Source organism: Aspergillus heteromorphus (genome assembly GCF_003184545.1).
Source record: "Aspergillus heteromorphus CBS 117.55 chromosome Unknown BO70scaffold_22, whole genome shotgun sequence".
Taxonomy (NCBI): Eukaryota; Fungi; Ascomycota; class Eurotiomycetes; order Eurotiales; family Aspergillaceae; genus Aspergillus; species Aspergillus heteromorphus.
This window is the reverse complement of record NW_020290427.1, coordinates 302,081-322,840: the sequence shown is the minus strand read 5'-3', so window position 1 is coordinate 322,840 and position 20,760 is coordinate 302,081. Positions and strand designations below refer to the sequence as shown.

The 20,760-nt window shown below is 56.7% G+C and overlaps 7 protein-coding genes across 7 annotated transcripts; 4 read left to right on the top strand and 3 right to left on the bottom strand.

The window, feature by feature from the left end:
- Positions 1-341: 341 nt before the first annotated feature.
- Positions 342-2,428, bottom strand: dbp5 (ATP-dependent RNA helicase DBP5). The gene is made up of 7 exons (XM_025543746.1): positions 2,092-2,428; positions 1,829-2,036; positions 1,612-1,778; positions 1,282-1,582; positions 999-1,236; positions 755-955; positions 342-710 (listed from the first exon to the last, which is right to left on the bottom strand). Exons 1-7 carry the CDS (start codon positions 2,162-2,164, stop codon positions 438-440), a joined length of 1,461 nt encoding a protein of 486 aa, XP_025397222.1. The 5' UTR covers positions 2,165-2,428; the 3' UTR covers positions 342-437.
- BO70DRAFT_101280 (uncharacterized protein) lies at positions 2,048-2,420 on the top strand. Its single transcript, XM_025537793.1, has one exon. It carries the CDS (start codon positions 2,181-2,183, stop codon positions 2,382-2,384), a length of 204 nt encoding a protein of 67 aa, XP_025397223.1. The 5' UTR covers positions 2,048-2,180; the 3' UTR covers positions 2,385-2,420.
- A 661-nt stretch (positions 2,429-3,089) lies between the features above and the next one.
- BO70DRAFT_364166 (putative actin polymerization protein Bzz1) lies at positions 3,090-5,851 on the top strand. The gene is made up of 6 exons (XM_025543745.1): positions 3,090-3,192; positions 3,245-3,271; positions 3,328-3,855; positions 3,910-3,990; positions 4,034-5,153; positions 5,255-5,851. Exons 1-6 carry the CDS (start codon positions 3,148-3,150, stop codon positions 5,653-5,655), a joined length of 2,202 nt encoding a protein of 733 aa, XP_025397221.1. The 5' UTR covers positions 3,090-3,147; the 3' UTR covers positions 5,656-5,851.
- Positions 5,852-8,306: 2,455 nt separating this feature from the next.
- Positions 8,307-9,369, top strand: BO70DRAFT_364165 (uncharacterized protein). The gene has a single exon (XM_025543744.1). The coding sequence runs from the start codon at positions 8,796-8,798 to the stop codon at positions 9,321-9,323; it is 528 nt and encodes a 175-aa protein (XP_025397220.1). The 5' UTR covers positions 8,307-8,795; the 3' UTR covers positions 9,324-9,369.
- Positions 9,370-9,983: 614 nt separating this feature from the next.
- BO70DRAFT_364164 (putative cellobiose dehydrogenase) lies at positions 9,984-13,015 on the bottom strand. Its single transcript, XM_025543743.1, has 2 exons — positions 10,700-13,015; positions 9,984-10,651 (listed from the first exon to the last, which is right to left on the bottom strand). Exons 1-2 carry the CDS (start codon positions 12,866-12,868, stop codon positions 10,058-10,060), a joined length of 2,763 nt encoding a protein of 920 aa, XP_025397219.1. The 5' UTR covers positions 12,869-13,015; the 3' UTR covers positions 9,984-10,057.
- A 1,223-nt stretch (positions 13,016-14,238) lies between these two features.
- gel1 (1,3-beta-glucanosyltransferase gel1) lies at positions 14,239-15,850 on the bottom strand. The gene is made up of 2 exons (XM_025537792.1): positions 15,157-15,850; positions 14,239-15,112 (listed from the first exon to the last, which is right to left on the bottom strand). The coding sequence occupies exons 1-2, from the start codon at positions 15,751-15,753 to the stop codon at positions 14,330-14,332; spliced, it is 1,380 nt and encodes a 459-aa protein (XP_025397218.1). The 5' UTR covers positions 15,754-15,850; the 3' UTR covers positions 14,239-14,329.
- Positions 15,851-18,223: 2,373 nt separating this feature from the next.
- On the top strand, positions 18,224-19,027 carry BO70DRAFT_372834 (YbhB/YbcL family Raf kinase inhibitor-like protein; the record flags this gene model as incomplete). Its single annotated transcript, XM_025544878.1, has 2 exons — positions 18,224-18,296; positions 18,465-19,027. The coding sequence occupies 2 exons, from the start codon at positions 18,224-18,226 to the stop codon at positions 19,025-19,027; spliced, it is 636 nt and encodes a 211-aa protein (XP_025397217.1).
- Positions 19,028-20,760: the final 1,733 nt, after the last annotated feature.

Genomic DNA, 20,760 nt, shown 5'->3' with positions numbered 1-20,760 from the left:
GGGAAGAGGCTGTTGGTATTCCTGTATTCCTGTTTGGTATGCTGTTACTGGAATGTATGACTTATCGACTCAGCAGAAGACCAGCTAACTATGGTTGTGACTGTGGTGGTGGGTGATGCACGATGACGCCGCAGAGAGGCGGATGATCGACCCCTCATTCCCGATCAACGATTCCCCGCCCGGCGATCCGTGGCTCTTCGCCCACTTCGACTGCCAACTCCGCGCGGAGGCGTCAAATTACCGGCTTCCCCTGAGTCACATGGCCCATCCCTGACTGACTACGACTAAACTTACTACTACTCCTCCCGGGCATAGCGGCTAGTAAGCAGCAACATGGTATCTATTAATCTGACTGCATTTTAAGCCACAAAGAAATCCTCATAACTCTTCATACGTAAACCACATGGCCGGCCGTAACCCAATCCTCAACCACCCCCTTATTTCCCAAAGGTCGCCTGGGAACGCGTGCTCTTGATCGTCTTCTTGATCACATCCTCCACCTCGTCCCAGTCCTTCGTGTCGATCCGCTGGATGCTCGTGCTGAAGTACTTCTGGATCTGGTTGAGCATCTCCCACTCCTCCCGGTTCGACACGAACGAGATCGACACACCCACACGCCCGAAACGTCCTGTCCGTCCGATACGGTGCAGGTACGTCTGGAAGTCCGCCTGCCGCACGCGCGCGCCGGGTTGGTACACCTCGGGGATATCCTGATCCCGTTAGCTTGATTCTCCGGTCGGGACGGTCGACTTACGTAGTTGATGACCATGGACACCGTCGACACGTCGATTCCGCGCGCCAGCACGTTGGTCGTGATCAGCACCTTGGCATGGCCGGCACGGAACTGGTCGATGACCGCGTCACGCTGCGAGCCTTCCACACCGCCCGTCAGGGAGGCGACGGTGTGGCCCTCGGCGACCATGCGCTTTTCAATCTCCTGGGCGGAGGTACGGGTCTGCACGGTTAGCGAGTCGTAGCCGGCGGGTCGGGGTACTTACCTTGACGAAGATGATGGAAGAGCCGACGGTGAGCAGACCGTACAGCTGCACGAGGGTCTGGTATTTGTCTTCCTCGTTGGAGCAGTCCAGGTACAGTTGTTTGATTCCCTCCACGGTCAGCTCCTCGTGCTGCAGGGTGATCTCGTTGGCTTGCGGCGCGAACTTGGACGCGTACTCGTGCACGTGGGCGGGGAACGTCGCGGAGAACAGCACCACCTGGATGTCCCGGGGGAGCAGACTACAGACATTAGCAGATACTAAGAGCAGCGAGACAAGAACTCACGCCTTCACACGGATACACTGGTCACCCAGACCCTGCTGGTCCAGCATGTTGTCGGCCTCGTCCAGCACCAGCACGCGCAGCTTGTTGGCGACCATGATGCGCCGCTTGATCATGTCCATGACCGTGCCGGGGGTGCCGACCACCACGGAGCACTCCATGCGGGCCGGGCGAGCGTTGGTGTCGGCGGGGACCGCGGTGCCGATGGCGAGGCCGTCCAGGAACTGACCCATGACCTGGATGACGCCGACGATCTGACGCGCCAGCTCTCGCGTGGGGGCCAGGATCAGGGCCTGGGGGTCTTCTGCTCCTGCTCCGTTCCGAGTTGCAGACGACTAAGGATGTTCAGGACGAAGGCGGCCGTCTTTCCAGTACCGGACTGGGACTGGCCGACCAGGTTCTTGGGGGGGTTGCCCAGCAGCAGAGGAAGGGCGCGCTCTTGGATCTTGGAGGGTTTGCGGAAGTTCATGGCCGACAGGCCCTGGAGGATGCGAGGGTCCCTACTCCCGTCAGCACTGCATCATATAGCAACACGAATGTCGTCACCCACAGGCCAAGGTCTTCAAAGTTCTTCACGGAAAACAGAGGGTTGTTCGGGTCGTCTTGGAGATCGCTGAGCTTGACCTCGACCGTGTAGTCCGGCTCCTGGAGGTCGGAGCCGCCCAGGACAGCGGCAGCCCCATCGGTCTGGTCGCTGGTCTCAGTAGCTTCAGTCTGGTCGGCTTCCTGCACGGGGGCTTCGGTCTGGTCGGGGGTTTCTGGGGACGGTTAGCGCGTGACGGACGAGGTGAGCGGTCGGTGTCCGGGTCGTACCAGCGGGCTTCGCATCATCGGGCTTGGAGATACGGTCGGCGAGCGATCCGCCAGTAGGCTGTTCCGACGCCATGTCGAAGGTGAGGTGAATGGATGGGGAGAGAGGGAGGAGTCAGAGGTCGGATGAAGTAGTAGTAGTGGTGTTCCAGAGGGAGGGGCGGCGGGGTAACAGCGGCGGAGATCAACAAAGCGCTCAGCACGACAGGAGACGGAATCGGACACACAAAAGAGAGAAGAACGCGTTGCCACAGGCTCACAGCAACGAGGGATCAGGGAGGGGAGGGATTGATTGAGAGCTCAACACCGCAAAGCAGCAAAGGCAGAGGCAGAAGGCAGATGGCAGAAGGCAGATGGCGGACAGCAGCTTTCTCATCCGATGCTCGAAAAACCCAATGCGGCTGACCGCCCGCCGCAAGCTAGCCGCTTTGGGCCGGCAGCCGAGCCGCGGCGGCGGACTGGAAGCAGCAGGCGGTCAGTCTCGGCGATACCGTACCTTACCTTAGCTCGATCGGCAATGACGTCGCCTCCGACTGGACGGGGCGGTGCCGGGGGAACTATTTTGACAGTGCCTCCTACTATCAGTGCTGGTGCCTGCCGTGGACTGAAAGCTCTAGCTCTCCTGCTCGGGGTCCTGTGTAATATGACGAAGTCTTGCTGGCTTGCATCATCCATTCCTCGGCATAGCAGCACAGATCTAGTCTCATCCCACATTCATACGCCTTGCGTCCTGACCGTTAGTCAGCATCAGGCCGCCAACGTGGCCTGACAGCCAGCGTCCGGTATTGTCACGGCCGTCCAGCATCTTCCCCGCTTCCTCCAGCCAAACACCAAACAGTCCGCCAGTCCGCCAGTCCACCAGCCTGCTGTTGCTTCTGTCCAGCTGCGACTGCGACTGCCCTTGAATCCGGGCTCATTCGACCTCCCTCCGTCCTACACGGCAAGACTGTCTGCACGAGGAGGTCGCTGTCGCTCCCCCCCCCCCCCCCCCCCCCCCCCCGGTTGCACTCTCCCGCAACTCTCCTGGCCGTGATCTCCGAGAGTTTATCTTCCACCAGCATGGCCTCCCCGGATGTTGCCCCTCATTTTGGGGCGGAGTTGAAGGTATGACATAACTGACACGCCATGGCCCGGTCCAGCTAACCGCCGCCCCTAGGATGCCTTCAAGCCGGTCAACAATTGGGTATGTCGCCCCCGTCCCCGCGAGCATCGTCGCCACCACACTAAGCTTCGGTTCAGGTCTCCAATGGCATCGGATGGCTGGACGAGATACAACAGTTCTATCGCGAACGCAGCGTCATCGAGAAGGAGTACGCCTCCAAGCTGACGGCGCTATGCAAGAAATACAACGACCGCAAGGCCAAGAAGATCAGCAACCTGAGCGTCGGAGACACCCCGAGCATGACCCCAGGTTCGCTGGAGAGTGCGTCGCTGACGACGTGGACCACCCAATTGAACGCCGTCGAGTCGCATGCCGGCGAGCGCGACCAGTTCGGCAACGACCTGCTCGTCCATGTCGCCGAGCCGCTCAAGCAGGCGGCCGCGCAGTACGAGGAACTCCGCAAGTGCCATGTCGACTTCCACGCCAAGCTCGAGAAGGAGAGGGACTCCTCATACAGTGATCTGAAGAAGGCCAAGGGCAAGTACGATGGGGCGTGCCAGGAGGTCGAGGCCCGCCGGAAGAAGATGGAGAGCTCGTTCGACCACAGCAAGTCCAAGGCGCAGGCGGCATACCAGCAGCAAATATTGGAGATGAACAACGTCAAGGTGGGTGGTCTGGTTAGATGGCGCATCTGATGTGCGGTGGCGCTGACAAGGCAGAACACATACCTCATTAGTATCAACGTGACCAACAAGCTGAAAGAACGATTCTACCACGAATACGTGCCGGAACTACTCGACGTGGGTGACCCTCCTGTCTGCTGACTCGTACTAACCAGAGCAGGGCCTACAAGACCTCAACGAAACGCGTGTCGCGAAGCTGAATGGGCTGTGGTCGCTCGCCGCACAGCTGGAGAAGGGCTCGCTCTCGAAGAGTACCGACCATATGACGAACCTGATCAACGAAATCCCTCGCAACCTCCCCCATCTCGACTCACTCATGTTTGTCCGCCACAACGCCACACAGTCGCAAGAGCCTGCCAACGTGGTATTCGAGCCGAGTCCGATCTGGCACGACGACGAGGCGCTCATCACCGACGAGGCCGCCAAGGTCTTCCTGCGCAATCTGCTGAGCAAGAGCAAGACACAGGTTCGGGAACTGCGGGTGGAGACGGATCAGAAGCGGCGCGAGGTGGAGGCCGCCAAACGGGTGCGCGAGGGCATCCAGCAGGGCAAGGACAAGCGCAGCGAGGTGGATGTCGTGCGGTCCATCTTCCACCAGCAAGAGGCGTTGCACGAGGTGGATCGCCGGCGACTGACGGCGGAGGTGGAAACGTCGACCATCATGTCGGTGGTGGGCGATCTATCGCTGGGGGCGCGCAACCACAACTTCAAGTCGCAGACGTTCAAGATCCCCACCAACTGCGACCTGTGCGGTGAGCGCATCTGGGGGCTGTCGGCCAAGGGCTTCGACTGCCGCGACTGCGGCTACACGTGCCACAGCAAGTGTGAGATGAAGGTGCCGGCGGAATGTCCGGGCGAGCAATCCAAGGAGGAGAAGAAGAAGCTCAAGGCCGAGCGACAGGAGCAGGCCAACGCGGCCCCGGCGCCGCTGGACCTGGAGCCGTCCACGACCTCGTCGACCGCCCCGTCCCTCACCCGGAAGGACACCATGAACTCGTTGAGCTCGGGCTACGCCGTCAGCGCCAACCGGACGCTGTCCAACGCCACCAGCCAATCTCCGCCGGCGGAACTCCCCACGCCCGTTGCTGAGACCAAACCGGCTGCCCGGAGGAATCGCATCCTGGCACCGCCCCCAACACAGTACGTCCACCCACCCAGTGAGTCCCCGAGCTCCAAGCCCGGCGAGACGCGGGGCAAGATGATGTACGCGTATCAGGCCGGTGGTCCCGACGAAGTGACCGTACAAGAGGACGACCTTGTGGCCATTGTAGAACCAGATGGTACTTTCTTTCCTTTCCTTTCCCTTCCACTAATACCTTCACAACCCCCCTCGCACCACAAACCCATTCATCCTCCACTACACCCCAGCTAACCAAATCAGATGGCTCCGGCTGGATGCGCGTCCGCATCGGCAGCGAAGAAGGCCTCGTCCCCGCGGCCTACGTCGAGCCCGCACCGGCCGCCTCCGCCTCCCCGGCCCCCTCCCCAAGCCCGGGCTTCACAGCCGAGCGCCCCGGATCAACATACTCGAACTCATCAGCGTCGCTAGGCGGCGGCGCCGGCAAGCGCATCGGGCCGGCGGTGGCTCCGCGGCGTGGCGCCAAGAAAGTGCAGTACGTGGAGGCGCTGTACGACTATGAGGCGCGCAGCGACATGGAGTGGAGCATGGTGGAGGGCGAGCGGTTCGTGGTGGTGAATCGCGACGGCGGGGATGGCTGGGCGGATGTCGAGAGGGGGGGTGTCACGAAGAGCGTGCCGGCGAATTATATCCAGGAGGTGTGATTGTCCTGATCCTGACTTGACTGGCGTGTATCTCTATCGGGGATGTACCTAGGCATCTAGCTGGTGTGGACGGGGTGGACGGGGTGGATGGGTGGATTCGTTTTGCATCGGAGCATGGGATGGCGGCTTGGTTTGGTTTGGCTTGCCTTGGCTTTTGGGTATTGTTAGTAGTGAGTGGGAGGAGATTGTACATAGGGGGAATGTGGATACAATTTTTTCTTCTAATCTGTCTGTCTAGGAAATAGCTACTACATGGCGGATAGGGTGTGAAGAGTGAAGACACCTTGACACGTAGTCTAGCTAGTAACTATCGAGTCTATTTAGTCTCTAGTAGGAGCAATCGTGCTCTGGGACCCTTCCTGCCAGAAGCTTAGATCCCATGGATCGATCAATCCGATCTCTCATAATCATTATCTGGATGGACTGCACTGCACTGCACCAGACACCCAGACCTTCATCCCCAAAGAAAGAAGAGATAACCTTGACGCAGACAGAACCTGATGCATGGGAAAATGATCAAAATAACCGCCGGGTTGGAGATATCTACCTTGGGCAAACCTTAGCAAATAGGTATGTATGTATAGCTACAACAAAAGAAAATAAAATCTAAGGGAACTCGATTATATTTCTGAAAAGCTAAATCAACACAAAATAAAGACAGGCATCCGGGGGAAAAAAGAAAGGGGAAAAAAAAAAAAAGATGGAAAAGAAAGAAGAAAAAACCACGCACCGATCCACAGAAAGTATGTATGTATCTAGTATCTAGATCCTGGGTACTCCGTACGTAGGAAGGTAATGTATGGTAGGGTAGGTGGATCAGCACACAAAATGAGGAACGGCTAGATAATAGGAACTGGTGGGCTTAATATAAGAATATTCTGCTTTTTTTTTTTTCTCTTTTTACATTTTCCCGGGGAACCAAAAAAAAACTGTCAAGTTTGAACCAACCCCCCCACACCTGTTTGACAGACACTCTGGATGGACCTCGGAAGTAGAGAAGTAGAGCTCCCAAGCTACTGCTAGCCAGTTACTAGCCAGTGCTCAAGCTTCCCCTTCCAGCTGCACAGCTACACAGCGCATGCACCCTGCAGGCCAGGCCTGGCTAGCCTCGCAGCGCAGCAATCAGCGCGCAGGCAAATATAATCACGCAGCGGCCATCATGGCTCGTGCGCGGTGCTTGGCGGCCATCATTTCTTTGGATGGCAGCTGCTCAGCCACCTCCGGGAATAACGGTGGATTGTGATTCCATCCTATTTGTTCTGGTGGTGGGAGGTTGGTTACCTACTTATCTATAGTACCACCTACTGGGAGGTAGACTCTCTGGATAGATACATTACTACTAATAGTACCTGTTGTTGCCTGTCTATTCCGTGTGCCTCCCTACCTACCTACCTACTTTACCATCCCCAATACTACTCCCATTACCATTACTCGATCCTCAGGCAGCAGCATTCAACCATCCGCCATCCTTTCTGATTCTGTTGTATGCGGGAATTTGCTGCAAGTCGGGAGGCGTGCCCTAAGACCGATGCGGCAGCTCGAGAGGGACGCCTTCGTTTTGTGGGAGGGAAAATCCCGCATGCTAATCGCTTTCTGGGTAAGAGGAGGAGGACCGGGGCACGGGTTGGTCCGAGGATTCTTGGGGTTTTTTTTTTTTTTTTTTTTTTTTTTTTTTACTGTTTTGTTTTGTTACTACGGAGTGGGGAGTAGAGAGTAGACAGTAGACAGTAGACACCTGGGTTTGGGTTCGGTTGTTCTTTAGGTGTCTTTGGGGCCTGTAGTAGACTGTCCGAGTGTCTGGTTCAGGGCTTCCCAGCCGACAGAAATCCCTCATTCCCGGCCAGAGGAACTAAGCTCCCGCCAACCGAGATGAGATGGGGATGATCCCATCCATGCAGTCGATCCGTGGCTGTGTTTTGCGGCTTGCATCAACCCTACTATCCTCTTCCCTACTACGGTGTACCCTCCTCTTTCCCCACCGACCCCTTGATTAGATGGTCACTTATGATTAACTAAGATACGTACATACATCCATACATACAAATCTTACGTTCATCTATCCCTCCATCCACCCGTCTCGTCTAATTAATCAATCCATCAAAAAACAATATCCCCCATCCAGAGACAACCTATAAATCCGTCTCTCGCCCGCCGGGGATCTACCACTGCCATTATGCTTTTTTCTTCCTCCCTTTTCCTCCTCTCTCCGTTTTTATTTTTTCTCTTATCTTTTCTGTCTCTTGACATCTCACTCTCCAAGAGCGATAGATTCAGCTGAAGAAAAGAAAAAAGAGAAGAGGGGAAAAAAAAGAAAAGAAAACAATGCTCCTCAACGGCGAGAAATGGGCATGCGAGGCATGTGTCCGCGGCCATCGGGTGACGACCTGTAAACATCATGGTGAAGTTGCCCTGCCCTACCCTACCCAGCCCTACTTTCTTTGTTTCACTGCACTGCACTGCATTGCATTGCATTGCATCATCCCATTCATTTACCCCGAAAAAAAAAAATAAATAACCTACAACCCCCAAAATCTACCAATAAACACTACTAATAAATGTTACTGATAAATAGACCGCCCCCTCATCCGCATCAACCGCAAAGGTCGCCCCTTTGCCACCTGTCCCATCTGCTCCCTCACCCCCTGCGCATCCCCAGACGCCCACAATAAACTCAAGCGCGAGGCCGCCGAAGCAGCCGGTGGTGGTGGTGGTGGTGGTGGGAGTGATTGTGATTGTGATTGTGAAAAAGTACGCCTCTTTACCAACCAACCAATATGCGCTACACCTGATGTTTGACACCAGCTATACTATACCCCATAAACCGTGGGATGAAATGTGTATAGCAGGCTGTGCAAAGTGCAGTGCAGTGTCGTGCCATGCCCGCATATAATCATATTTCTATGTTTATATGTGCATGTGCATGGGCATGGGCATGTGAAACGTGAAACGTGAACGTGAATAAGAGAAACAACAGGCTGATGTGGCTTCGCTTTTATCATTATTAGAGAGGAGCCGCGGGCCATCACCATCAGCATCAGCACAGCCTTCAGCAGCAGAAGAAGAGGGAACTTCGTCGCCTTTCGCCCAGGCCGATTGCGCCCAGGCCTGCCACCACCACCACCACTTCCAATACCAACAACATGAGCAATACGGCCTCGTCACAAAGTGGAAGTGTCTCCACACTTCCTGCCCCGTCTTCATCTTCGACTCCGGATCCAGCTATAACCCAACCTCTACAAATGGAAACGACTCTCAGTCTCCCCTGCAACACCGAACTCTACAACCCGTCCATCTCCACCGCCATCTCAGCTTCGGGGATATCCTCCTCATACCCGGTCTTCACATCCACATCCATCTCCGATTCCATGCCAATGTCCATGCCCATGTCCATGTCCATCCCCCCCCTCTTCATGGAAATGGGAACCCACTTCTTCGACGCCAACGCGGACGCGCATGCAACCGACGAAACAGAAAGAATGTACGCCGACTTCGAGTCCGCGTTCGCAGAGAGTTCTGCGATGTATAGCTTCAGCGCCGAGGAGATGCTTTTCCAGGATACTGTGGGCGAGGGGGAGGGTGAGAGCGAGACTGGGGCTGGTGCTGGGGCTGGATGGGGCTGGTTGGATCCAGACGATGAGACGATGCTGGCTCATCCAGCGGGTCTCTAACAGTGGCCTCCATACCGTTGTGGTATGGAGGTATCCTTATTCTTTTTCTTTTTTTTTTTCTTTTTTTTTGTTCGTATGGTTGGTTTGTGTGAGAGGGGGGGGAGTGTGGGAGTGGGTGTGTGTGTGTGTGTGTGTTAGGGCGAAGGGGGAATGGGAAGGGGAAGGGGAAGGGGAAGGGGAAGGGGGGTAGGTGTACTGCAGTACTGGGGACTGGGACTGTAGATATTTGGTTGGGGGAGGAGGGGGAGAGAATGATTTATGAGATGATGGAGTACAATGATTTGGTTATATATGTGTGTGTGTGTTGGGGGATATGGAGGAGATGAAAAGTGCATTTTTATGATAGAATAGAATAAGCTAGCGGTGGTTGTTTTGGTCTTGTTTATTGTGTGTTGGAAGGGGGGGGGTTTATGTAGTTGATTGTGTTGTATAGAATGAGGTACTATACAATATCGGACGCCATTTCTCTATTTCTCCTTCCTGGTTCTGTTTCTTTTTCTGGGTCAACTAACCTGATGTTTGTCCGACTGGGAGGATCTGTAGTTCCATGGTGAAAATACTCTATACTCTACTGACACAAGTTCCATACTACATCAATCCTACCCGGCACCAATGGTAACAAAGAATAAATAAGAAAACATATAGATAGTAGTCTAATACAAGTAGAATAAAACAGCTCCAGACATTGTCCAGAACATGCTCAGACCCATCTGCAAACCCAGTCTGCAGACCGTCTAAGAAAAGGTCGGCCACACGGTCACGTATTGCGTGCTGGTCGCCACAACCACATCCGTGGTGGTGGTCCAGTCCGTCGAGGTCACCCAGATGGTGGTCGTCGACGCCGCCTCGGAGTCGGCGTACGCAGTCACCGCCGCCACGCTGCCCGCAGTCGTCGCCTCGGCCACCTTCACGGCCTCGGTCGTCTCCGGGTAGTCGTCGTACTCGTCGTCGTAGTCGCTGCAGTCGTACTCGTCGTCATCGTCACCCTCACCTTCGCCCTCGTCGGAGCTGGAGCTGGAGGAGCTGGAGCCGGAGCTGGATTCAGAGCTGCTGCTGTCGCTGCCGCTGCCCTGAGCAGTGGTGATGGTGCCGACGGTGGCGGTCGCCTCGACGGAAGTAACGGTGGCAGTGGCGCTGTCGGCGCCAACGGCCTTGACGGAGGTAGCGGCGGCGATTTTGGTGCTGGCAGCAGGGACAGACACGGACGCGCTGGACACGGTGGTGCCCTGGGCGATGATGCGGGCGATGGCAGCCTCAGCGGCGATCTGGACAATCGCCTGGGTGTTGCCGGTCGGCAGGTCGGGGTGGATACTGGCATCGACGACGTACTGCGTTCGTTAGATAAGTTAAGTGTGATGTGTCAGGATACTACTTACCAGGTTCTCAGTGCCGTACACCTTGGTGTTCAGGTCAACAACCGAAGTACCGTTGCGCTCGCGGCCGTCGTCCAGACCCATCTTGGCGGTACCGACGTAGTGGTCGCCGCTGGTGTAGGCATCCAGGATGGCAGAGGCCGTGGTGGCAGAGCCAGAGACGGTGAATCCGCCGGTCGAGTTCTTCATGTCGGTGAGCAGGCCCTCGAGGAACCGGGTGGTGGCCTCCTTGTCGGCAGCCGTCTGCAGCCAGGGATCGGTGGAAACAACCGTCGCGCCGGTGGACTCAATGCCCAGGACACCGCTGGAGGTAGCTCCGTGGGTCAGGTACAGCTTCATCGTGATGACGCCGTCGGTGGTGGTACTGCAGGAACCCTGGTAGAAACGGGTCTTGCCGTCGGTGCCGACGTTGGAGGTCCAGAACTGAAGACGGTGGCCACCCTGGGTCATCACACCGGAGCCCTCATCGAACATCTTGACGGCGGTCGCATCGGAGCCGGGGATAACGCTCGAGGTGTTGAAGTGGGTGAAGTTGCTGTTGGTGTCGACGGTGATGGTGAACATGGGGTGGTCGCGGAGGTTCTCGCCGACGGGCAGGTCGATCCACTCGGCCGAAGGGGGCAGGGTGATGCCGGTGCTGCCGCTCTTGACAGTCTCAATCTGCTCGGTGGGACCAATGCCGGAGTTGAACAGGATGCGGGGAGTCGACAGGGAACCGGCAGCCAGGATGACCTTACCACCCGCACGCACGTTGATGATCTGCTCGGCGCCAGACTCGGACTGAACCTCAACACCGGTGATGCGGCCACCGCGGCGGACCAGACGGAGGACATTGGCGTTCAAACGGAGGGTGAAGTTGTCGTCGTCCTCAACCAGGGGCAGGTAGGAGCGCACGGGACCGGCACGGATACCATTGTCCACGTCCCAGGACGGGTAACTGTACACGTTGTGCTTCTCGTTGGGCTGCTCCTGCGAGTTGACGTGCGTCCAGCCGAGGCCCTCCAGGAAGGAGGACAGAACGGTGTACATGCCCTGGTCGTAGCGCTTGCCGTCCTTGGATGGCAGGGTGCTTCCGGGGTTGCGGCTGTAGAAACGCTCGGCAGCGGCCTTGACGTCGGTCCACTTCCAGCCAGTGGGCCACTTGTCGTCGAAGTCGCGTTCCTGAGGGTAGATGAAGGACATGGCGTTGACGATGGTGCCACCGCCGAGAACACAGCCAGCCATGCCCGCGGTGTCGTCGCACAGGTACTCGTCCTCCAGGCCGACGCTCTCGAGAACGCTGCCCAGGGCCGGCACATCGTATCCGGTTATGGAGCTGTTCCAGGTCAGGGCGTCGGTGGCGCCGGTCTGAACGGTCGAGGCGGGACCACGCTCGATCAGGAGGACGCTCTTCTTGGTCTCAGCAAGACGCTCGGCAGCAATGATACCCGCGGCACCACCGCCCACCACGATGTAGTCGTAGGTGGTGTTGGCAACGGTGGGGACCACGCTGGCGGAGGGAGTGGCGCTGGCAGAGGCACTGGCAGTGGTGGTGGTGTTGGAGACGACAGCCTTGGAAGCCCAGGTGGAGAACTCGGACGACCGGGCGGCGTACAGCTCCGCCTCAAAGCCACCATAACCGGCAGCATGGTAGGGCATCTTGGACGAGGACGAGGACGGGGTGGTAGGGTTGGTGGCACTCAGAGCCCAGCCGAAGTAGTAGGCGGTCTCGTTGGCAGCCCAGGTGGTGGGCTGGCCGACGACGCAGCCGCTGCACAGGAAGGTGTAGGTGAGGTAGGTGCTGTTGATGGACGTTCCGGACGGGATGTTCTCCAGGACGGCATCGCCGGTGTAGACAGCCGGGGAGACGTAGGACTCGGCCTCACGCAGGGTGCCGACGACCGAGTCACCGTTGGGCCAGGCGGCAATCAGCAGCACGTTGGTCATGGACCCCGACATACTGACACCACCCCATCCCTTGGAGCTGGACAGGGGGACGTTCATCTGACCGATGAAGTCGGTGCCGGCCTCCTCGGGGAGGGCAACACCGAAACAGAAGCCGGTGTCATCGTCACACCATCTCTGGAAGTCGATCCCAGTGACCGAGTCGGAGTAGGCAGAAGTGTTGTAGGAGCTGGCCGCGGCACCGAGCGCGCAGCTCAGAGCCACCGCGCCGCTGAGAAAGGAACGCATCTCGTGGATCTACCCGATATGCAGAAGAAGAAAAGAACAGGTAAGGAGTGAAACAAAGGGTCAAGCTGGCCCAGCAGCAACCCAGAAAAAAAGAATGGCGGCAAAAAGCCAAAAGAATGAAACCAACAAGAAAGAGAGTGAAGTGAAGGTTGGCGGGCTGAGGAGAGGCATTGCGCGGGGGGCTGCCATTCATATAGACCGCCGCACGACGTCCGTGGGGACGGTCCACGGCCATGTCATGGCGAGCGGAGCATCAACGGTTATGAAAGGGCGGGCGGAGGGCAGGGCTAATGCCTTGAAGAGATTGAAGAGTGGGCACGCCGTGCAGCACGCCCACCCACGCGACGCCCGGTTGCATCTAGCCCAGGGCCGACGGGGGAGCTGTCAGTGGCCCAAGGCAAGATAAGCAATCTCTGGCGGGCCTAGTTTATCTTCAGCGTTCCAGCAGTGGGACGTGCCAAGCGCGACTAAACGGCACGAGTTTCACGAGATGGCGTCGGTGGTTTGAGCGCGGTGGCCGGTGGTGCTATGCGGCGCCAAGCCTATATAGACAAAACAAGGATGCCCTGGAGTTCGCGCGGCGGTGGGTTGCTCACTAAACCCGCGGCGGCCATTGGATGAGGGTGCGCAAGGAAGGCCGAGTCAGCTAGATAGGTAGAGAGCAGTTGAGCGCCATATGGTTCCACCGAGGGCTGGCGGCTGGTCTGTTAGGCTGGCGGTACAGTCGGACTGCCACCCGCCGCGCCAAGCCTTAATATCCGACAGCGCCTAGATTGTGGCCCTGCAGGTTAGATACTACTAGCAAGTCAGCGAGTCAGCGGAGAGTCGACTGGCTAGTGTGTTGACTGTCTTCAGGGACAAGGAGGGGCAGCCCACACTCACAGCAAGGCCAGGGCGGGCCAGGAGGGGGGCTCAGCGGGCTATACGGAGAACTACCACGGCCAGCATCTTCGTATTCCTGGAATCCAAACTCACTCGATTGGAGGCATGATGGCGACGACACGGTGCATGACTCTGCACGAGTGCTGCAACGCCGCAAGGGGAAAGCAGGATGGGGAGGAGTGGAGAGGAGGGGAGCAGAGGGGAAGCGATCTGAGACGTCGCGAGTGTCAGAAGCGGTGGGCGCAATCTAATTCGGGCTCGGAGGATTGCCGGTCCGCTCGGAGTGGGGCCTGAGGCGGGCTACCCAGCGCGCTACAAGGCGCTATCGAATCAGGGAACAACCGTTGCAAACCTGCAAACCTGCAAACCTGCTCATCGACCACCCGCAGGGTTTCCATTACCTAGATAGATATTCTACATACGGCGCGGGCTAAGGATGTGCCATCCAGCTGTACAGTTCCGAGTGCGACTCCATCGACCCACCCGGCAGCAAAGCCTGACAAAAAAAGATCACCAGTAAAAAATGGAAGCAAAAGAGAAAGATAAAAAAACAGAAACACGATCACCCATCAATCTTGATCACACGAGGACAAGGCTAGCACCGAACACAGTGGACATGACAGTCACCAGGCCCACCACGACAGGGGCCATCGTCAGGGCTGGCGCGTGCAGGCCAGCCGCAGCGCCCTGGGAGCTGGTCGAGGTGCCCTTCGAGCCGGACGAGGTCGAGGACGAGGAGTTGGAGGTGGCGGATCCCGAGCCGGGCGTGGCGGTGCTGGTGGACGCGGTGCCGGCGTTCATGCTACCAGAGCCGGAGAATCCCACGGGCGTGCCTGCACCGTCCTTCATGTACTTCTTCGCGGGCTCGGGGATGGCAGGAAGCGAGTCGCCATCCACATCCCAGTTGGGGGAGTCCTTCGCCGGGCAGGGGTTGGCGCCACCCGTCTGGTTGTAGCCACCGTCACCCTGGGGGTTGCTGGTCTTCGAGAAGGCCGTCTTCAGCGCATCAAAGTCGTCAAGGGTCGTCACGTCGTTGCCGCTGATCTCCACGAGACCGTACTTGCTGGGCTCCTGCGAGTACTCGTAGACCAAGCCACCGGAGTAGACACCCGTCATCTCCGTGTTGTACAGCGCGCCGACCTCCTCGAACTGACGCTTGTTGGTGTTGCAGCCATACTCCGACAGGAACAGGGGCAGGCCGTATCCGGTGAAGTTCTTGACCTTCTGGTCCCAACCCGAGGTCGTGAACGAGGACGGGTCGCACCAGGAGTAGTCGTTGAAGGCGAAGAAGTCGCTGCGCTCGTCGTCCGTGCCGCAGTTCATGTACTCGGCCATCTGCAGACGGTTGGTGTCGATGTCGGCCTGACTCGTTAGCGTGGTCCAGGCTGGATGGGGTCCTGACTTACCGCAGAGTATCCCACGGGGATCTCCCGGTAGTTGCGGCTACGGATGTACTGGCGAAGGTCACGCGTGACGGCCTTGACATAGGGGGCAGCCTGGGACGAGGGGCCATCGTTGATGACCTCGTTACCCGAGAAGAACGCCAGGGTGTTCTTATAGCTGGCGAACTTGTCAATGGTGGAGAAGATGTACTGCAGGTACACGTCGTTGTAGGAGGGCGCGGGGTCCGCACGGTTGAGCGAGTACTTGGGGGTGTTGACATCAAGCACCAGGTAGATGCCAGCATCCGCCAGGGCGTTCATGCACTCGTCGTGGTCCTGGGAGTTGTCCACCGAATACACCCGGATGGTGTTCAGGCCCAGCTCGGTGAACTTGGCGATGTCACGCTTGCAGCTCTCGGCGTCCGCAATGGGATCGGCCAGCTTGGACGAACCACCGGGCTGGTAGTCGACACCACGGATGTAGAAGCGATCGTTGCCCTTGAAGAACGCGTTACCCTTGACGGTGATGGCGGTGACATCGTCGCGAGCCTGGATGGAAGGCGCCGCGAGGACGGAGGAGGCCCCCAGGGCGAGGGCCGTCGCAGCAGCGGAGCCCTTCATGGTGAAAGAAATGAGTTGGATAAGAGTGCTGTGATGTAGCACAGAAGGGGGGGGGACGAAACGAATGTCTGGCCCGGTGTCTAGATGATGGGGGTGATTGGGGTGGGTATAGGGTATAGGATAATGACAAGAAGAGCAGAGATCAAGGAGAGACGGGCGAAGAGTTGAGCGAGTGACTGAAGAATGGGTTGAAGTATGCGAGCGAGTGAAGGAGGAGGGGGCGGAAGAGGAGGGAAAGGGAAGAGTGAAGGGATGCAGAGGAAGGAGCAGCAGGCAGGAGAGAGGAATGGGAGCGGGCAGGGAGGAAGGGGCGCGCCCGCCTTAAAGGCAACCCGGCCATCCCTGCAGGAGCTGGCCGGCATGGCATGGCACGGCACGGCATGGCAGAGTGCGTCGCCGTGAATATCAATTGGGAAACAATCGGCTGGCTGGGGTAATTTGGCCCAAATCCTGGGCAACGCTGGGCAGTCTGGCAAGTCTGGCAAGTCTGGCAGCCAAGCCCCAGGACTCCAATCACAGTGACAGGAGGGGGCCGCCAAGTATGTTGACCGGGCCCCCATCGCGAGTCTCTGCCACCCAGATCGTCGACACCGCCGATGGAGGACAGCCACTGCGCAGGGTGATGGGTCAGGGTCCTGGGGAAAGGCAAATGAGGGCCACAGCCAAGGGTCTGGCACCGGGAATGGACCAGCCAGAGGCGCCCTTCCACGCCCGGTGGGGCTCCCCGGCCGCCAAGGCGCGGTGGGGCGGTTGGTCCCTGAGTCCAGTCCAGTCCCTGAGTCTTGGAGTCTTTGAAGTGGTTTGTTGACGACTCCGTACTTTCTATTGCATCGTAACTGATGCTACTATTTCGTTCCGCAACTCCGAAGAAGACTACACTAAGCAACACTTTTGTCTGAATCCAGGTCCTGCCGCTCATCCAGAGTCTGGAAGCAAGGTGTCCTCGAAACGAACTATCGGGCCAAAAACTGAGAACTCGCCTCCCGCTCCCTGCCGTGCCTGAAGATCATCCCGGTCGCTATGTCTGCTCTGGCTTTAAGGAGCTAGGCATGCCCCTGTTGCTCGATCCTGTGCCATCCCACCACATCTATCCCCAATCATTGCATCAGTGGCGCCAGTATTGTCGTCTCAAGTGAGCAAGGACCCTTGATGACTGGTAATCGGTCCAACGGTTACTTGGGGCAGCTTCTCCCACACCCACCTGCGCGCGCACCTGAGACACCAGACTGTTACTATATGCACCATGCGATTCTGGCCAGGTCCCAAATAGAGCCTATTCCTATTATTAGCGCGCAGCCTGCAACCCTCCTTACTTGGCTGGGCCAGATCTGGCCGAGTCGCTTTGATCTGGCTTATTCATCGACATCGCATCTGGCATGGCATCCAGATTAGACAAAGACAACACAACACGTCTTGGTGCGAGCAGCCCATGGTCCTCAACCAGCCATGTACCCCCATAAGTACTCCGTAATAATGGCGGCTCATCTCTTTCCACTCACTTGAACAGCATCAGCAGACATGACACTGCTTACACTTCAACCGCTGCCTACAATGTCTCACCAAAAATAGGGAGCTGACGTCAACGCACGGATTCCGTGGCCTGCGGAGCAAATCAGCGCGCCCCGACCTTCTTGAAAGAGGCTCCCACATTCACCCGCGAGGCATGTTTCATCCCAACTGCGGTCCATCCGGCTGGTCGGGTAAAGTATGCGACTCCATACCCTGGGATCGCTTCGTACCACTACATCGTATACAATAAGGGGTAGATCCTCTGTAGATAATTATGAAAGGTGAAGACACGCGGATAACAATCGTCTGCGAACTTGATCAAATCGGCTCAGTAACCTTGGGGGGTCTTGGCGGAGAGGGCCACCCAACGCCGAGACTCTTGGCGCTCGCTCCCTGCCTCAGGCACTCATCGAACACTGAAAGGCCGTGCTCGACCACGGACCACTAACTACTGACTTTGAATAACTGCTCGATCGTGATGCGCAAGTTTGAGCCCCTCCCACTGAAATGCCCAGGCCTGCGAAAATGATAAACTTCCGCATCCACTACCACCAGACATATATTGCTGCCTGCCAGTTTGGATTCGAAAACAAACTATGGGAATGAGCTGAATAGATTACTACGATGCCCAATAGCCTGTGCTGTACCTACGTAGGATTCTCAGCAAGGCCACTTGAGCATCAAGAAGCTTCTTTTTGGTACCCATATAGGGAGATGAAAGTCAAATGTGGACGAAATGGAAAACTCTGCCGGGTCAATCCGCACTTGCTCTTCCTGACACAACTGCTATTTGAATCCTCGATCTTCGTGGTATTATCTTGCTCAACAGGCCAGCATAGTATGTCGCTACACGCCATGGCAGACGCTCCTTCCAGAACCGGCTCCTGCCATATCCGCCAGATGTCACGGCTCAAGAGAATCAACCCCTAGAAACGGGGATGCTTCAGACAATATCACCCAGATGCCACTACTAACTACGCATCCGTATCATACACTTACGTCCAACCATCACCGTTATCCCACATATCATCAAGGTAACCCAGTCCCCACCCTCACCCTGGCCAGCAGACTCAACCCTCTGACCAACCCCCAGATGCACCGCACCACACAGATCCTCACCATCACCGTCCTCGCCCTGACCCTCAGCCTCGCCCTGCTCTCCCCATCCCCAACAGCATCCGCATCCTCATCTTTCTCCCCAGCCAACCAATCCTCAAAACTCTTCACCAACAGGCCCGCTTTCCTAGATCACCCCTACCCCACCATCCCAATCACCTGCACCGAACTCGGCCCCTTCGGTGCCTACCTCGACGCCGACCACACGCAAGACGGTGCAGGCTACTTCCCCGCGCTCTCATGGCCATCCCCCTCCCCGGAAACGCAGGAGTACCTGCTCGTGAGCGAGGACCCCGACGCCCCGTACCCAGAGTCGGTTATCCACGGCATCTACTATGGGATTCCCCGCGTGTTCACGGGCCTCCAGCATTTGGATTTCGAGGTCGACGAAGAGAGTTTTAGAGAAGGGGGCAATTTGCTGAGAGGCGGGTTTTGGTTTGGTATGAATCGCCGGGGGACGGTTTATTTGCCGCCTGCTGGGGAGAGGGTGAAGGGGCTGCATCGGTATTTCTTTGAGCTGGTGGCGTTGAATGAGTCGATTGGGTTGGGTGGGGAGGAGATGGGGGAGTTGCCGACTGTGGAGGAGATTGAGGGGAAGGTTGAGGGGAAAGTTGCCGCTTGGGGGGCTTGGATGGGGGTGACGGAGTAGACTGAGGGGGTATTGGAAATATTATCCTTTGGGTGGTTTTATGCTGGTTGCTGGCTACTCTGTGAGGGGGACTGTTAAAACTTGGACATCATTATATGTCGCAGGTTAGGGATAGCCAATCATGATGTTTTATGAGTTACCGGGTTACTTTCAGGGTAGAACGAGTACTAATGTTCCACTGAAATTTCATCCCTGAAGCCCTAACCATTCGACCGACCCGGCAGTACTATCTCCTACTCCCATCATAACACCTACTGCTCTGCAACTGAATCCCTCCCAACTATACCTCACCGAGTTACCCACACCCACACCGGTGATACCAGAATCCAATAGTTACTTAAGACAGATAAACCCCACCGACACATCCTGACCTCCCACCTCGGCACTTCATAAACACTACCCTCTATCTTACGTCCCGCAGGACAGCTACCTAGCAGTGCAATGCCAGTGTTGAGTGACTGAGTGATGTGATTGAGGGACTGGATACAGTCAAAGTCATGTAGCAACGGCAATTCCGCAAGTAGGTACACGATATGATACCTTACCTGGCATAGCATACCGCACGAAGATACTCCGTATGTTATGTATGGTGCCTCAGTACCTACCTATTTCAGGGGAAATATGGGGTACCAGCCTGAGCCTGAGCCTGAGCCTGACTGCTTACCTACACGTACGCAATAGTTACATGTGTGATGCATCGGGGTTTGATTTGATTTGATTTGATTTCGATTTACATGCTTACCTAGCTATATACCTACTTGCCTTACTTTTCTACTTTCCTCATTTGCGAAGCGGGGAGGATACTACATCCATCCATTAATAAGATGCATCCCTTGTGGATGTACCAGGTAGTAAGGTAAATTAGATGCAGCAAGGAAAAAAATAAACAGATACTGCAGACAGGTCCGCATGGAAATTCATAATTTGTTTTGTTTTGCTTTTTTATTTTCTACCTATCCAGCAAAAGAACTTTCATCGCCACAGAAACCTACCTACCCTACCTACTCCGCACCAATACGCCTATGTAGGTGCGGTAGTTGGTGCATGTGACAGCATCGCACCAAATCACCGACGTCACAAGTAAGACATTGTGTCAGCCTGTACGCCATCTAGTTACTCCGTCCCGCCAACTAGATAGCCTCCATCATAAAGTCTAGCTAAATCGCGATTCGCCGGTGTAGGTCGCAGAGTCTAATGTTTAGTAGTGAAGGGGGGGGGGGGGGTAGCGATAAATATAGTAGCCAGTGGCCCGATCGGCCACGTCGTACCGTAGGTATATTTTGAGTGCGAGCCAGAGATCGCACCACCCTTTTTGATTTCATTTGGAAGAACAGGAAGCTTTGCGTTAGTATTGAGTAGTTATCGATGCTCGCTTACTTCAATTGATCCGGTAAAGCATCCTAATAATAACCCGCATGTCTTAGAATTTGGTTAGTTGAAGAACAGCTGGCAGCTGACAAACGTCCATTCATGGCGGCCTGGCCTGGTCTGGCCTCGAATCTGCTGAAAAGAGGCAGAGACTGATGGCCGACCGACCGGCCTCGGCTAAGGCAGCCTCGCTTTTGGACCACGGCCAATCCGATCGCGCGGCCAAGAATAGCAGATCTGGATGCGGTGGCGCTAGCCGCGTGTGGACTAGCGCGCTGCCGACGGTAATCGCCGCGGCGCTTGACCGGATGCGGAGGCTCGGAATCCGGGAGTTGACGTTGACAGTACGGAGTAGATAGTGACAG

What these genes read in the sequence shown, in the direction of transcription:
- dbp5 (XM_025543746.1), bottom strand. Translation starts at nt 2,164, where the DNA reads ATGGCGTCGGAACAGCCTACTGGCGGATCGCTCGCCGACCGTATCTCC. An exon ending in AACTTTGAAGACCTTGGCCT is followed by an intron (nt 1,779 to 1,828) that starts GTGGGTGACGAC and finishes TGACGGGAGTAG; the next exon opens with GGACCCTCGCATCCTCCAGG. An exon ending in CTTCCATCATCTTCGTCAAG is followed by an intron (nt 956 to 998) that starts GTAAGTACCCCG and finishes CTAACCGTGCAG; the next exon opens with ACCCGTACCTCCGCCCAGGA.
- BO70DRAFT_101280 (XM_025537793.1), top strand. Translation starts at nt 2,181, where the DNA reads ATGGATGGGGAGAGAGGGAGGAGTCAGAGGTCGGATGAAGTAGTAGTA.
- BO70DRAFT_364166 (XM_025543745.1), top strand. Translation starts at nt 3,148, where the DNA reads ATGGCCTCCCCGGATGTTGCCCCTCATTTTGGGGCGGAGTTGAAG. An exon ending in ACGTGCCGGAACTACTCGAC is followed by an intron (nt 3,991 to 4,033) that starts GTGGGTGACCCT and finishes TAACCAGAGCAG; the next exon opens with GGCCTACAAGACCTCAACGA. An exon ending in GGCCATTGTAGAACCAGATG is followed by an intron (nt 5,154 to 5,254) that starts GTACTTTCTTTC and finishes TAACCAAATCAG; the next exon opens with ATGGCTCCGGCTGGATGCGC.
- BO70DRAFT_364165 (XM_025543744.1), top strand. Translation starts at nt 8,796, where the DNA reads ATGAGCAATACGGCCTCGTCACAAAGTGGAAGTGTCTCCACACTTCCT.
- BO70DRAFT_364164 (XM_025543743.1), bottom strand. Translation starts at nt 12,868, where the DNA reads ATGCGTTCCTTTCTCAGCGGCGCGGTGGCTCTGAGCTGCGCGCTCGGT. An exon ending in TGTACGGCACTGAGAACCTG is followed by an intron (nt 10,652 to 10,699) that starts GTAAGTAGTATC and finishes TAACGAACGCAG; the next exon opens with TACGTCGTCGATGCCAGTAT.
- gel1 (XM_025537792.1), bottom strand. Translation starts at nt 15,753, where the DNA reads ATGAAGGGCTCCGCTGCTGCGACGGCCCTCGCCCTGGGGGCCTCCTCC. An exon ending in TCCCCGTGGGATACTCTGCG is followed by an intron (nt 15,113 to 15,156) that starts GTAAGTCAGGAC and finishes CTAACGAGTCAG; the next exon opens with GCCGACATCGACACCAACCG.